The 16347-nt window shown below is 38.3% G+C and overlaps 1 protein-coding gene across 2 annotated transcripts in view; it reads right to left on the reverse strand.

Annotated features, from left to right (window-relative positions):
• Positions 1-274: 274 nt before the first annotated feature.
• Positions 275-16347, reverse strand: part of tbkbp1 (TBK1 binding protein 1) — a 58744-nt gene continuing 42671 nt past the window's right edge. For both annotated transcript variants that reach the window (XM_055042973.1, XM_055042972.1), the window contains exons 8-10: positions 12998-13113; positions 8196-8977; positions 275-4750 (exon numbers count right to left, since the gene is read on the reverse strand). In XM_055042973.1, the coding sequence (XP_054898948.1) occupies positions 4622-4750; positions 8196-8977; positions 12998-13113 (1027 nt within the window). In that variant the 3' untranslated portion in view covers positions 275-4621. The remainder of the gene's footprint in view (positions 4751-8195; positions 8978-12997; positions 13114-16347) is intronic.

Raw genomic sequence — 16347 nt, forward strand, 5'->3', positions numbered from 1 at the left:
ATGGCAGTTATAATAATAGAAAAACCAAAAGAAATACATAAATACTATAATATGACAAAATGTGAAAAAAACTGTAAAGGACATGAAAACTTCTGCAAGGCACTGTGCATCCTGTAGCTTAAGCTTTTAGAAAATCAGTTAATTAATTTGTTTTTTTTTGTTGTTTGAATCATAAACTTTTTTCTAAAGTGTTTGAAACTTTCAAGAACACATTTCACCTTCTGGCTGTGATAAAAATGCACTACAAGACATATCACTACATAGTGAGTAACAGTGGAAGATTGTAGGGATTTTACTCGCATATAATTCATGTTTACTCTTGTGGATTTACACATAGATATATAGATTTACATACACTCCAATTTGAAGTTGTGGAATAATAAAGTACATGTTGCATCAGTCTTAAAACACTTGCAAAATTACTGTACAAAATTCTAAATATTTTCACACATAATAATATAAGAACATACTGCACATACAGCTGAGAATACGTGAGCCATGGTGACCCCTTTGAATTAAGGGTCAAAAATAGCCTCAAGCTTATGGGGAGGCTTTGAAGGACAATTCTGTTTTAATACAGATCAATTTACATAGCTACTGCAAAAAAAAAAGAAAAAGAAAATGGCACATAAACCAGAGAAACTGTAATGAGGTGACGGGGATGGTTATGGCTGATGTAAAAGTAACCAAATTGAGTGATTTTCTTTTTTCTTTTTTTTTTTTTTTTGCGACTTCTTCGAACTTCACTTGTTTCTTGTGAAATTCAGAATAGTTTTCAGGGTTTCCCCCAGGAAGCTGGCTGGCGGCGGTGGTGAACACTGCTTTCCTCACCACCCACGTCCCCCAAAAAATGAAAAGCAGGAAAGAGAGGTTGTTATTTGTAGATTTCTCTGTTCTGTCTGCCCCGGAACGCTTGAACTTTTAGGAGATGAAAGCAATGCAAAAGATTCTTTTGTGTATCTCAGCTAATTACATTAGTAGCTTTTGCTTGACAATCTTATGGTTATACTGTAGAAATAGAAAGTCCCAAGTGTTTGTTTTACACAGGATATGGAAGGCTGACGATGTTTATTGTCATTTCTGTAAAAAGAGGGTTTCACATAACAAAGAGCTGTGATTTCTAAAGCTTGGCATTGGTTTTGAATATAAAACTGAAACTGTACTTTACACAGATTCTTCATTGTGTAATTGTCACTTCAAGAGGTCAACTAAAAAATCTAAACTTCAGTATTGTTAAATCTCTGGGCATAACTTTTCAGCTATTTGCACATTACTTTATATGAAAAACTAGTAAAAATTCAGAAAATGTATTTACTTTTAATAATTAAGTTAAAAATTCAGAATGAAAACTGGATGGGTCCTTAGCTATTGCTACAAAAAGAAAATATAGAGCAACAATTGTATACTTGCGAAAGCGCAGCTCGTTAAAACTTTGCATTTAGCCCGCTAAAGTGCTGTTTAGTAATTATTTTGAAAAACATTTTCAGTTTGGTGACTTAACATTAGTTCTTTTTCAATAAGCTTGATTCCTAGCAGGTAGCTTTAATGTTACAGCTCTGTAGTTACAGATGAACCAGTTTTAATGATGCTTCATTAGCCTTTGAAATTGGACTTAGATAATAAAAAATGATCACTAAAAGTTTGAAAACAGATACGTATTAAAATATTGACATTTTGGTTTTAGTTGTGGCAAGTCATTATCTCAAAAGGTTTACAACAATTTGAGATATTTCTCTTCAGCATTGAATCAAAGCATTGTAATGAAGCAATAGCACTTTCCAAGACATTAGTTGAGAAGCGAAAATGAAAAACGTAGTGCTAGCTTGTTTTAGTGCTTCTAACAACTTGGCTGGATAATTACCAGGCAGCTTTTACAAATTAGCCGTCTCAGTTCAGGCCATCTTATAATTCTATGTTTCATGAGAAACTGGAAACATGTAATAGGAATCTGGAGATGGGAAACCGTGTTCAATTTAACAACGCTCCAGTTTAAAGTCAAAGCAGCAGCAGGATGTGACAGCTGTTGTTGCTTTTACAATCAGATGATAGAGTATTTCTTGGTGCTGTTAACATTCAACGAGTAAAGGAGCATGTTCACAAATAGATGTAACATAATGTGTGCCGATGGTTTTAATGTGGAAAAGCTGAGTAACGTTTGGCCATCCCGGTGGCCACATAAACTGAAGGTAATAATAGAGGTAATAAAGCAGAGTTGTCTTTAAATCTAATACAACTATCAAGGAATTTTTTTTTTCTCCAAACCTTTATCAGCAAAGGTTTGTTCTGCAATGTTCTTTAAAATACTTCAAATCATTTCGGCTGCTGGTTATTCAGCCCCTATCACTGCTCTGCAAAACTCCAGTCCACAGCATTTCATCTCTTAAAAAAAAAAGAAGAAAAAAGACGGTCAGCCAGTCGAAAGAAATGGGCTGCTGTGTGAGACCATCCCATGTTACAAAATGCTTGTGACTGAAAACCTCAGAGCAAGTGACATCAGTATGATATTATTTCTTTTTCTTTTTAAAAAGAGCAAGTACCACAAGTAGATCTTAAACTAAGTCACCTTAGTGATTAAAAATAAATAAATCCAGGTATCAAAAGAAGAGTACTGTCTTTGCTTGAACCCTGCAAAAATAACTTTGCTGCCAGGAGCCGTTTCATCTGTTCGGTTAAAGTGTTTCAGATAGAAATCTCATGCAGCTTGGTTTTTAGACTTTTTTTTTTTTTTTGTTAGGTGGTCTGGGCCGCTTGACATCAAACTGTGATGAAGATCGGAACACGAGGAAGACGGAGGAGATTCCCCATTGGATAATTTTGCCTTTGTACAGAAAAGTACCTCATGTGGTGGGAATTTGACCATTGTCTCCCCTTTCATATTCATAGTGGTGTGCAAACACATGAGAGAAACTTGTCACCAACATATCACACATTTGGTGTATAAACATTTAAACATTGCAAAAATATATCTTCATGTACAGAGTTTGTCTTGTAGATGTAGACAAAATAAAAAGTAAATTAGACGCTTGAGAATCTACACATCAATCAGTCTCAACTGTCCAAGCACCACCCTAATGCGGTACGGGTGCCCTCTGTGCAGGAGTTCACAAGGATGTAAGGTAGGTGTAGAGGAAGTAATTGTCCAACACATCACAGAGGTGATGTTTCGGGGCATGTAATCATTCTTAAAGAGGACACTGCTGTTGCTAAGAACATGCAACAACGATTAGGTATGTGTTGTGTACCACAAGATCCGAAAGTTCCCACTCTCCATCTTACTTTGTTGCCATCTGCTTACAAGAAAAAGAACTATGCACCTAGCCATTTGTTGCTCCATGGTCCAGTCGCAGATCAGCCCGTTTTTAAGCTCCTGACTGATTTGTGACTATACAGTCTACTCTTTAATGTTTGACATGCATCAGAACCCTTAACAGGTCAACCTTTGCTCCTCACCTTTAAGTCTTGGTGGCATATTTATCTCCTGTGGATTTACTGACCTTCAATGTAAACTAACTTTTACATAAACCAGAGAAGCTAAAGTTGTTCCTGCATGGAATAACTTGACATTTCTCTGATAGAGTCATCATTTCTTCAGCTAATTTAGATTACCATCCTGCAGAATTCACCATTCTCTTGCTCCCAGGTCAAAGATAATCAGACTTCACTAACATTGTGGCTGATTGATGTATATGGACACTGACACAATTACGTTTTCTAGGCTACGTTAACTTAAAGTGCTAGGATACTTTTTGAACAGGCCGCAAGCATAAAAAGAATATTCCGACTAAAACTTCTCTGTCATTAAAAAGACAGAAGACATTTCCTCACAGCAGCCCTTCCCCGCAGGGCATCATCAAAACTGTTTTTGTGGAAAATAAATGCACTCGGATGGATTCAGGTTCATTTTCTCCAGCTTGTCCAGTCATTTGCTCGAAGGTAAATGTGAAATTGGAATGCTTTATTCTCCTGTAACTCCCTCATTTTGATTTTTTTTAATTAAAAAAAGTAACCTAAATTTCCCTACCCGTGTCACTTAGCAATAAACTTCTGTCACAATCAAAAAGCACATTCCTACACGTCTTTGTTTGCCCTTGGCTCCTGCTAAACAGGATAACTGCAAAATAATCTACATGGTATTCAGACTGATTACTCAAATCTCCCTGATTAAATACTGATAAAAACTGAGACTAACTTTAAGGCGTGCTTAACCCTTGAACTTGCCAGTGTGCCTCTCATGCATCAGGGTTGGCATACTCGGCTAAATAAAGGGGTACTACACTGCGGAGTGGACTAATAAAAGGGTATCTGAAACTTTATTCAAACTTCACAACCAAACTAAGAGCCAAACAATCAGATCCAGAGATTATTGAGACAGACCTGTCTCCAAAAAACTCTAATGATGGGCCCACAAATCCAAGACGGATCTGTGTTCAGAACTTCTCCAAAAGCTAAAATAAAATACTTTCTGTTTCCTATTCCTACAGATTATGACACAAATCTAAGTGGTTCACCCCATAAATGCGATTCCTACATGTGTCTCTCTATTTGGACAGATCGGCTGAACTCTTACATAAACCTGCAAGAGGAAAGAGAGCAGATGTGTGGGTTGTTTGGCCCATGGCGATCATATCTTGCTGTTCTCCAGGTGGGAGTCAATGTGCTTGATGAGAGCGTCGTCGGGATATCCGACGGGAAAAATCAGTTGGCAGAGAGGGCAGCTCCTCATGTCGTTCTCCTCACTCTCCATCCAGAGCTGCAGAGAAAAACAAACACACTCACACACAAGAAGACAGTCTTTCCCCAACCGTCACATGTGAACTGCAGCTAAGTCACTTGCATGGATAATTGAGTCAGTGTTGAAAAAGCAAAATCCTCTACTTCACATGGGGCTACATTGTGCTAGCCCCACAATGCTCTGGATGTTTCAGATGTGCCTCTCTTCCAGAACAGCTGACTCAAATGATTGCATGACCATCAGGTACAGCAGTAGCCTGTTATGTACCCAAATATTCACTCCAGGCGTGTGGCCGAAGGGAAACACCTAAAACATGCAGGGCAGGGGGTTGTGAGGACCTGGACTGAGAAACACTGTGCTAAACCATTAAGACTATTGCTGAGTAGCACATGTCTGGATGTAATAAAAGTCTGTCTGCCTACAAGCTAAATATGAAGAGGTAAAGAGTGAATTTAGGTTTTTATGCAATAATCAAAAGCTATTCATTTTACATACTTTTTGAAAAAAAAAAAAAAAGAAATTTACTGTCCCATTCAGAGCTGAAGATTTATGCATGGGGCAGGATGTGCATAAATGAGTGATGAGTATCTCACAGTTTAATAAGTGCAGTGAAAAAAATACCAGGTCTGACCTTTCACCCACAGGACTTTGTTTCACCAGTCACCTTTAACATACTTGTATTCTTGACAGAACTTTTCAATTAATCATAACAATCTCTTCACCCACACAGCATCCTATCAAGGTGTTAATAATCTCAAAGTGTTATGCTGAATGAAATGCCTGCCTGAATTGCTGCCAGTATGTGTTAAAGTCCCATTGCATTCATAATAAAATTTCTAACTTAAGGTATGAAACACTAAATCGTGAACCTTTATAGTATTCAGTCGCATAGTTTTATGCTGAAACATTGAATGTGAACGAAGCTCCAAGCAGATTCTTTTCAAAAATAGTCTTTGAGTCTTTTTCTCTCTAGTTTTTAGAATATGGTGGGCAAAAACAAAATAAAATTATTTTCCCTCATTGGCTTCGGAATGGCTGATCAGACCCTCATGTCAACTCCTTCACCAAATAGTTATGAAAAAGACTAGTAAAATAAACCAAACTAGCAAGAAATTTACCCGAAACTATTCAGAACCAAGCACAGATCACCCTCTGGAGGTTCAGTCGTGATAAATATTTTTGTATTGTCCGTTTTAATTTTTATTTGAAGGATCCTGGAAACATTTTTCTTTTATTTTTCCTTCATCCCCATCATGCTCAGATTCACCCAGTTAATTGATTTAAGATGGACTGTTTTCTTTTTACTGCACAGGTCCAGAAATAAGTTTCAGTTAATTTAGAGATGAAACCAGTTCCTGAGCCATTCTGTTCCTTCTGCATAGATGGTAGCGGATATGATAGGTGGTTCCGAAACGTTCAATCCCAACACAAGTACAACAAGCAGACATTAACTAGATTGGCTATTGGATCAAGTTGTGTAGCTCTTCAACTTCTCAAAGCGACATTATCCTAGTAAGACTGATGGGTGGTGCTATTAATATAACAAAATGGCTGGTTTTGTCTTTCTTGTAAGAGGTGGAAAATGTGTAGCGGCCTTCTTTCAAGTGGCGGTAACAAGCAATTTACAGCAATAAGTAGGGAAGGGGCCATGAACCTACTTTGTTCTTCAAAAAACGTAAACTAAACTCATGCCACTCTCACACTAATTAAACAGTTCTTTAAAAACACTTTAAACAATAGAAGCTATGGGATGGAAAATGTTAACGGATTTGATACATAAGTACTGCTGATTGCATTTATAATTTTTTTTTATGGATGGGTTTCTATGCTCTTTCTTTCCTAAATTATGGATTAACCAATTTTACAGCACACCTTTGTACTTTTGAGTTGCTTTAAAGTATCTGTAGGTGCTCTGGAGTGAACCAAAAAGGTTGCTTCCTTGTTTTGCATGCTAATTGAGACTTAACATCTTGACTCCATCTCTGTACATCATGCACAGTCATGAGAGTTTTATCAAACTTCTCTTCTCTCTGAAAATAAGACGATTTCACAATGTGCTGGCTGAGTCTCCTAATAAAACTAAAAGGCATTGAGAAGATTGTGAAATGTAGTGTGAAAGCTATTTTTAATAGAAAACTTTTGAGGGCTGGAAAGCCGCTTAGTATTTGGTCAACCAAGTTCAGCATTTCAAAGGTAAGCTGCAGAGTCACACAATTGTAAGTGCGACTCTGTACTTTCAGAATACCTGAAACATGTGGCTGCAGTGGTACAGATCGCTCCGCACTTTACAGCACATGGTGAAAAATATAATAGGTGTATAATCTGTGACAGAAATGTAAAGGATGCAATTCGATCTGTAATTTGAGTAAATGTATCTAACTGAGGGGAAAAAAACTCACATTAACCAATAACTGGTTTGAACAAAATGTCTTCTACTATATACTTGGAACTAGTTGCAATACTAGTCTGCCAATTGTAAAATAAGTAATTTTACGCTTTGCAAAAATTATTTATTTAGGAACCCCTGGTATTTCAAAGAAATGTTATGCATTTCAAAAATGCTCTCATAGCTTTTGAAGAAGAAAATAAAAAACTCACAGCACCACAGATCCTCTACTGTACAGCTAGCTTGAAATCATTTTCCATATATTCTTTCATGCCAAGCAGCCTGAAGGGATTCCGGCAGAGCAAATCAATCTTTGTTTTAAGAAAGTTTAGTGGACTCTACAGATTTCGCTTCGTAACTCAGGACAGAGAATACTTTTTCAGGCATGTCCTCCAGATACCCATTTGACATGTAGATGGCATCCAATGGTTGCAATGAAGACTTTGTGAGCTAAAGACGCAACCCTGTCATCGCCTCTCGACCAAGACAGAATATTTTTCCCCCAGAAGGGCGAAATAAGCATTGTGGCCAAACCATGAGCAGAACATGATTTAAAGTTGTATTTAATTATAAACTGTAACTAATGTATATTTTTATGTGTTTAGCACTGAAAGAAGGGGAATGCATGGGCATTCAGGAAATAAAATATAACGTATTTGTAAGTTTTGCCCTCAACAAGTTTTCATTGTCTTTATGCATGTAGTTAATGGGAAGTTGGCATCACCGTGTGCTAAGTACTTACTGCTGAGAATAGACTTCTGTCCTGTAATTTCTTGCATTTTAATTGGTTGCAAGGGCAGTATGAGAATTGTCCCTGCTTTTAAATAACCAAGATGCAAACCTCTCAAAAAGTACTGGATACTTTGTAAAAAATGGAAAAAAAACAAACAGAAAAAAACAGAAAAAAAGAAAAAATGTGAGCTAAAATTGAGAAATACCACTAGATTTATGTACTTTCTGTACATGATCAATCATATTTAGTTGGATCATTTAAATTCAAGATGAACTCCTAAGAGCAAGTCTGACTGAACAGATAAGTGTGAAGAATGGCATGTAATTAACTTCTTATTAACTCACGTTAATGGAAGGCCAAGACTGAGCATGCTCTGATGTCGCGTACCCCTGCTGGGGATGGCAGGTGAGGTTATTGGGCCTCTGAGGGATGGGAAAGGCTGTGCAGGATGCCGGGCCCCTCATGACGCTGCTGGGTACACCAGGAGAGAGCACACCAAGAGTCCTTGGGGGGCTGATGGGATGTGGGCAGGTCCACTCCTCTTCATCCTCAGAGGACTGAGGCGGTTGGGGGGCAGGCTGGGAAGGAGGAGGGGGCTCAAAATGGAGGTGTGCCACCTCTGACAGGGGGAAAGGCATCTCTCGGGAGTGGCGCATGGAGCTCTCTGCCATACTGTTGTCTCCGCCTGCCACAGCTTGAAGGGGCGACGGGGACCCGCGGTGCTGCAGTCCACTGTGAGGGGAGCCGACGTGTTGGGGCTGCTGCTTTGCGTAACCCTCAACGTAGGGCCGTGGCTTTGGCAGAGTGGAGACTGGGTCTAAGGAGAAGCGAGGCGGGCACTGGTAAGCTGAAGGGTCAGCCACCTCTGAATAACTGCGGCGTCCCTGGAAGCTGGCTCTCAGGTGCTGGGTGGGCGGTCGGTAGGAATAAGAGGCAGGTCCATCGCTGACATCCAGAAGGGGGGAGCGGCGGTGCATGTCGGGGGACAGACGCTGCAGCACCGGAGAGCGCCGCTGCTGGATCGGGGAGTGATGTGGCGGCACTGGCGAGTGCCGCTGAGAGATGGGAGAGTGGCGCTGGGAAACTGGAGAGTGACGCTGGTGGTGGATCGGAGAATGGAGCTGCACTGTGGGAACAAAGGCGGAAAACCTCCAATTAGACTCCTCAATCTTGCCTCTTGGTAAAGTGATGAAACAGTAGGACTGCTAGAAGTGGAGGCCTGTGTTGAATGTATTGCCTCTACTTTTATTTTTTTCTGAATCTGAATCTGATTTTCCAAATTTTGATTCAGCACACTGACCAAATCCAAGTAGAAGCACAATATAAAGTTCAGTATGCACATCATTTGATTAAGTGGAGATAGACTTCCTGCACAGTCCTGTGACAATTTCAGGTTTTTCCCAAGATGTGAAACAATGAGCCAACTTCTGGCCAGGATAAAGTTAATAATAGTTTTTCAACATTTATTCTGTAAAATTCAAAGAACAAATCTGCAACCACCTTGGTGCATTAATGTGCACATCTTCAGTCTAATACTTTGTTGGAGAATATGTGCATACATTTTTTGGATTCGGTCTTCTTGGGCACGCCCTTGTCACCAGTTATAGTGAGTCTAGTGAAACTGAAATAGAGTTAATATTCATAGTGAGATTCTCTTCCATTCATTTTTACCCTTAACCTATAGCCAGAGAATCTATAAAGGAATAAAAGAGGGCTGTGGACAAGAAATGTCTTCTCAATATGATAGATTAGAAACATTTACACGGTAGAGTTTGAAAAAAATACAACCAAGTGAAGATGTGAGTTGCTGACAGACTTCTACCGAAGAAGACTGAATACTGAAAGTCAGTCATGTGTTTCATTAACGTAGTTCCAGGATGAACAGGATGTGCTAATATGTCGTTTACACGGTTCTATTTTTGTTAAATGCACTCTGTTAAATTTTATAGAGTGCATGTCACAGTAAAAGTGAAAATAATAACAGATTTACAATGATGTCATTCTTCACTCAATGAGAAGTAGTTATAATCAATAGTCGGTCAAGACACTGAGTCAAACAAAGTGCACATAAATAAGTTAGAATATTGATAGAAATGTAATTTATTATTAAAAATGCCAAATCAGAACGTGAAACTCGTATCGCAACACTTGTTCATCCCTTGAGCATTGGAGTGTTTTTTAAACTTAAATGATTCACAGGTGAATCATTTGACCTGTAAGATGCAATATATATATATATATATATATATATATATATATATATATATATATATATATATATTATATATATATATTATATATATATATATATATATATATATATATATATATATATATATATATATATAAACAAAATGAGGCTGGCTTCCAGCCAGATATGTTGGCTGGAATGTTGACAGATATGTTGAAGAACATATCTGTTAAGGATATATTTTTACACATATATGAAATATATAACTTTAGTTATGTAAAATATCAAAGACTTGTACAGCAAACCAACTACTGCAAAAACAAATTGTTCTGTTTTACCCTAAGAAAAAAATTTAAACATCTGTTTTAAAGTCAGTGTAGGCTTAGCAGAGAAACTCTTATTTTCATCTCACATACTATTCAATAATAAATCAGCACATTTTTATATTTTTTGTTACAAAAACTGTTGTTCTTTTTTCTGCTGTCATATTGGTGGCAACTTATTAAAATGCATTCTCCTTATCAGAAATCATCATGCTGCTGCAAAGTGACATTTTCATCAGACGTTGCAACAAGATATTCAGTTAATAGAAATGGTCTTTATGTTCCTCTATTGGTCCATAAAAAGATTTATCTGCACAAGTACAGTTGTAGTGTTTCCTGTAATTACAAGATATGTTGATGGGTGAGTCAGCCCTGCAGTCACCACTTCAGCAACACTTCCCATTACAAAGAGGAAACATCATTTCTGGCTGCCTGGTTCAGGGTGTTAAAGAGGGGAGGGGCTGTTTGTGCTCTTCAGACTTTTCTCCAAATGAGAAGAAAAAGGGGGTAAATTCAATACGTTCACTCGCTTTCGACATGCAAGAACTCTTCCATGGCTGCACACAATTTCCCAAAACATGCTAACAAATCGCCAAGAATATCAGTTTCTCGTTATAGATGGCTGAGGCGTTCATATCATCTGCACTTTCCTTGTTATTGTTGTTTATTTTCTTTAGCTGAAATCTTCTCAGGTTCTGTTCTATGAACTTGGTTTGTGGTTGGACACAAACTTGTGAGACAACGTGTGTTACTTTGTGCATGCAGAAAAAGGTGTTGCTACCGTTTAGCACTTCTTTACTTTTACTCCACAACGTGCGTCTCGGATTTCCTATCGTTACTTTTTAAGTGTGAAAACAACACATACAAATCACAACCAGCACTGACAAACGATGCAGATGTCAATTATTGAATCAAATTTGATTTACATTAAATTTGCTTTTTAAGATGGCTCAGAAATTATTAATATGTGGGGGATATTTAAAAAATAGGAATCTATCGTGCCCAGTGTCGCTTGAGGGCCAGAAGTTGGCTGAATGTGTGACAATTTCAATTTAATAATAAAGAACATCTAAAACACTAATTGTAAAGCTGGAATTAGGGCAAAACACAGAAAGGCTAAGTTGGGCATGAACAGTGAAGGCAAACCAGCATGGAAACAATATAAAAACAGGTAAACAATAGGAGGAGTTGAGTGAAAGAATCAGATGTGTATGTAGAGCAAATCGGATATAAAAAAAATCTACACACCCCTGTTAAAATACCACGACAATGTGACAAAAATACTTCATGATAAATAATTTCAAATTGTCACACATCAGGTTACATGTTTATTGTAACATTACCTATAAATTAGTTATTAAATAAGTAAGTAGATAAAAAAAAAACTAGAAAAAAAAATGTAGGAGCGTGTGAGCATGAGCCAAATGTAGTTTTTATACCCACTATAGTCGGCCGATCAATTAGTAGGTGCTTTGATGAATCAGTTCTAACAAAGATCATCACAGTTTCTATCTCTGATAGCTGGTGTTTTTTAAATTATAATTTAATTTAATTGGTTATTTTGAAATTAATGATTCTTAGAGATGAACTGACCGCTCGCTTTGTGACTCTGTCTTGCAGACACCAATTTTATCTTTAATATTCATAAAAACACAAAGATATAAGAACAAAATTTCATGTATTTTTATCATGTCTCCTTGCTGTCAGCAGTCAGCAATAATTTAGATAAGGAGGAGAAATTACATCAGACTGTGTCTCAGAGCAGTCACTGTGAAATTATACAATTTTTTTAGACACACAGACAGAAACATGACAGATAGAAACTAAACCTCAACTAAATAAAACATGGAAACATTTCTGTTCATTATTACTCTTATCTGCTGAAACTATTGCTCTTTTGCCTACGGTTCACACAAAAAGCATTGTTTCCTTTCTGATTTCTTTTTACTGCTGGATGAAAATAACTAATTTTCAGTCTCTTTCCCTCAGGAACAACAAACATTGTTGTTGTGGCAAGGAATGTAGGTGCGATAGATTCACTGAGGACATCTTTTCAATTCACAATTTACTTTTTTTTTTTTAATAGATAAATAAATAGAAGGTGTTGTCTTACACTAATTTGCCCACTTTAAAAATCTTTGAAACTAAATAGATAAGTACAAACTTGATGTTCTTATATCTGCTGTATCAGTGGCTGGTTTTGACCTGCAAGTGATCATCTCCAGAAGCCAGTAGACAGGAGTGAGGGTTGACCCTGGACTGGCGAGCAACACAAAAGTTATAGGATTTTTTATTTAATTTTATTTAATTTTCTTTGCTCTTCAGCAGAAAACTGGAGGGTGCAGAGAAAACTTCAACATGTTTTCTATGGACATTAGTGGGATGAACATTCTGTGCCATAATAATACAGTCTGATGACGCAATGTGCTTTAGGTAAGTAAATTAGAGATCCTGCTTTGAGTCGGAGAGGTTTTCCTTTTGAACTGCATGTTTAAGTTTCACAATGAATACACAGCTGTGGTGACTGTGTTTCAGAGAGTGCTGCTGCAATGGTTTTGCACATAAAAATGACCGGGATCGTCTCGACCCAGATTTTCTCCGACGTGCAGCGTTTCAACGCATAAACGCTAACCTGGACTGGCCGGCTCCTGCGCCGCCTTCCTCAGGATCTCCGTCTGCTTGGAGCACAGCGCTTGGAGGCGTCCCACTTCCTCTGTTAACTCTGTGTAGGCCAGAGCCAAATTTACCCTGAACGAAGAAAGGCAATTATGTCATTAGCATAATCATTGTTACAGCAGAACATTAAAGTGTTGGCACAATGTAAATGTGTTACAACTGTGTGGTTATTTAAACTATAATTGCAGTCAAATTCTTGTCAAAATGCAAATAATTTCCCCCCCCCCCTCCAAGCCAGGGACTGCACATGAATTAATCTTCATCTGCTCTGAAATAGAAAAAGGCCTGCTGCAGCAACACACAAATCAGGTGGCTTATTGAGAAGCACATATTTTTAGATTGCATGTCGGAGCGCATAATTTAAAATCACACCATATTCTTGCAAGATGTGCCTTGTCGAAAGCTCTAAGCCAGAAGGATTGGTTTACGAGGTGCCGTATTTTAACCATGGCAACGAGACGTCGTTCTCTCAGCGAAATTAATCAGAACAGATTGGGACAGAAATTTATTATGCAAGTCGAAAGTAAGTTAATCTGTTCACAAAATAAATATAAAACCAACTAAGACGTTTGATGAATTAGATATAAAACCGAACAGGTAGTCAGATCAGATATGGCAGCTTGTTTTTATAAACTCCTCAGTCTTGATCTGAAATTGACTCATTTGGGCACAGGAGATAAATACCAACCCTTGTTATCGGGTTCAAACCAAAACCATAAAATCCAGCATATAATCTACAAAGATAACGTAGAAAAATCTGAGTAATTTCTTATACAACGGCTTGCACTTCAAGAAAACCGAAGTTATCAATAGTTGCATCGAGAGATTTGTTATTTGAAAGTTTCATAACACAACAGTGTGTGTGTGTGTGTGTGTCATATGAAAAACATCACACCTACACGAAAGCTTCAACATACCATGAAGCATCTCTTGAGGGCAACATGCAGATCTGCGTTGAGATAAACGAAAAAGTCAGAGTTGAAAAGAGGATGTAAATAGTGCTCAAGGCCGTGAAGCGCCGTTGAACAATTTTGATGTGATGACTTTGCTAAAAAATAATTGACTGATCTCATTCTTCTATAAAGATTGTGATGGACTAAAAAACCCTAGAACTTCTGCATATCATGGGGAGTTTTTCAGCATGAAACAGAACAGACACAAACTTCCCTGAAAAAAAACCCAACAAAGATCCTTCCTACACAGCTAGCAAACTGTAAAATATTAACATATGTTCTGCAGCACACCCACACACTAATTTAGCTTTAGCTATTCCTGCATATTTTTTTTAGTATTACAAACAGACTGTTAGGTTTTACTTCTATTATCTTTTTTTTTTACAGAAATCCATTCTCAAAGCTGGATTAGGAAGCTCTTTGCTGCTTCACGTCCATGAATGCAACAAGTTTACCTCCAATTTCATTTAACATAAAAATAAGGGTCTCTGTTTCAGAGAAACCAGCACTGAAAAAAACAGAAGAGCGACTGAACAGCTCATAACTTCCAATGGTTAGTTAGTGCCTGTTAATGGCCCACCTAATTTCTCAACCGACTACTGTGACTCACACACAGGGTGGGGGTATCTAACCCCCAATCAGCCCACCGTCTGGCAACAGACATCTTTCCTTTTAGTTCAAATTGGTTCAGCTCAGTAGGGCCATCGCTGTTTGTGGCTTTAAAACCTGCTGCATAAGGAAAATAACAATCAATTGCGTTACTTACTGACATGGTGGGAGGCACAATGTTGTTGTCTTATAAAGCATCCCTGAAACTAAGTGGCTATCTTCCTTTTACCCCCGCTTCGGCTGTTCATATCTAAATGCTGATGTGCTGCGGATTTATTGACAGTTTTAAACTGACGCACTTCTTCCTTTTCACACGTATGCCATGTCACATTTCACATTTGCTCATGTCTTTTAGCAGTTTCTTGAAACGGGTCCTGACCAAAACGCAACACCTCTCAGTCCTGGTTCGACACACTCTCAGAGAGCAAAGAGGCACAGAAGTAATAAATTGTTTGCTTGTCTCCCAAGCAGCTAAAAATGCTTCTCACATTTGCTTATATGCATTTCCTCTCTTGTGCATAAGGTCCTTCCCCCCCCCCTCTTTTCGTTCTTGAATACGATTGTGCACGTTTTTGTACAGTGTATGCTACAGTGCGTAGGAGGGGTGTGATAATGCCAATGCAGTATTGATGAAAGTGCTGTGGAAGTAGATTGATCAAGTGGAGAAGAGTACCGTGTGTGTGTGTGTGTGTGTGTGTGTGTGCGCGAGTGAGTAGGAGGTGAGTGTAGGCTGAAATCTGACCCCTGATCTGATGTTTTAAAGGAAAGGCCGTCTCCACACCTGCCTCTGGGATCCCTCACTGTTGGCACACACTCAGGGAAACATGACTGAGAGTTTAGTTTGCCAGTTTCAACCTATGAGTAAATAACTATTTGTGCACAGTGGTGCACGTAATCCTTCTCTTTTTCTTAACTGAGAATGAGAGAAATTACAAGAAGTGGAAGCTGACAGGGTTTTTTTTTTTTAGACCTTCTGGAAAGGGCTGGGGTCTCTCAGAAATGTAACAATGTTTTTTTCCCCCCCACACTCTGCAGTCCATATTCTGAATTTTGTTGGAAACTGTTTAGTGTAACACAGAAAGGTGTCAAACTGCTCTCACACCAAGCCACAGTTACGGGGTGATGCTGTACGTCTTTGAAGTCGGGCAAGCTGTGTTCATTATACAAAAGGACTGAATTTCCTTTCAGAATTTCAGCCTCCACTATAAAAACTCATCATTGGTCCTACGTTTTATCTAAATCCCAGAAAAAAATTGCATCCACACAAGAGTTTCCTAAGAGTTTAGTTTGCCAGTTTCAACCTATGAGTAAATAACTATTTGCGGACATTAGAATGCTGACTTTAGATTTGCATCCTAACGATAGCACTAGCATATTTTTAGTACAGAACGTTATAAATGATAGCCATTGCAGTTTGCAAAATATTTCAAAACAGACAGCTGAGCTCTAATGCTACAACTGGCATTTCAAACATGACTGAAAAGCTACAAATTCATTAAGTTGAGAATTTGCGAACAATCGGAACACAAGATGTAATTTTCGCTTTTGCTTGGATTCTCAACTCGAAGAGGGAATTCCACCCGAACAGGCCGTGATTTATTCGAAATTGCTCTCGATTTCTGTAAAATGAGGACAGATTAGTCAGTCTCTCCGCAAAGGAATAGTTTTGAATTGGTAGAGTGGGGGTTGAGCCAGGCAGGGTGGGGTGGGGGTAATTGCCAGGTGCCTGCTGGCGCCTACGGTG

This window comes from Poeciliopsis prolifica, unplaced genomic scaffold (genome assembly GCF_027474105.1).
Source record: "Poeciliopsis prolifica strain line A6 unplaced genomic scaffold, Auburn_PproV2 SCAFFOLD018, whole genome shotgun sequence".
NCBI lineage: Eukaryota > Metazoa > Chordata > Actinopteri > Cyprinodontiformes > Poeciliidae > Poeciliopsis > Poeciliopsis prolifica.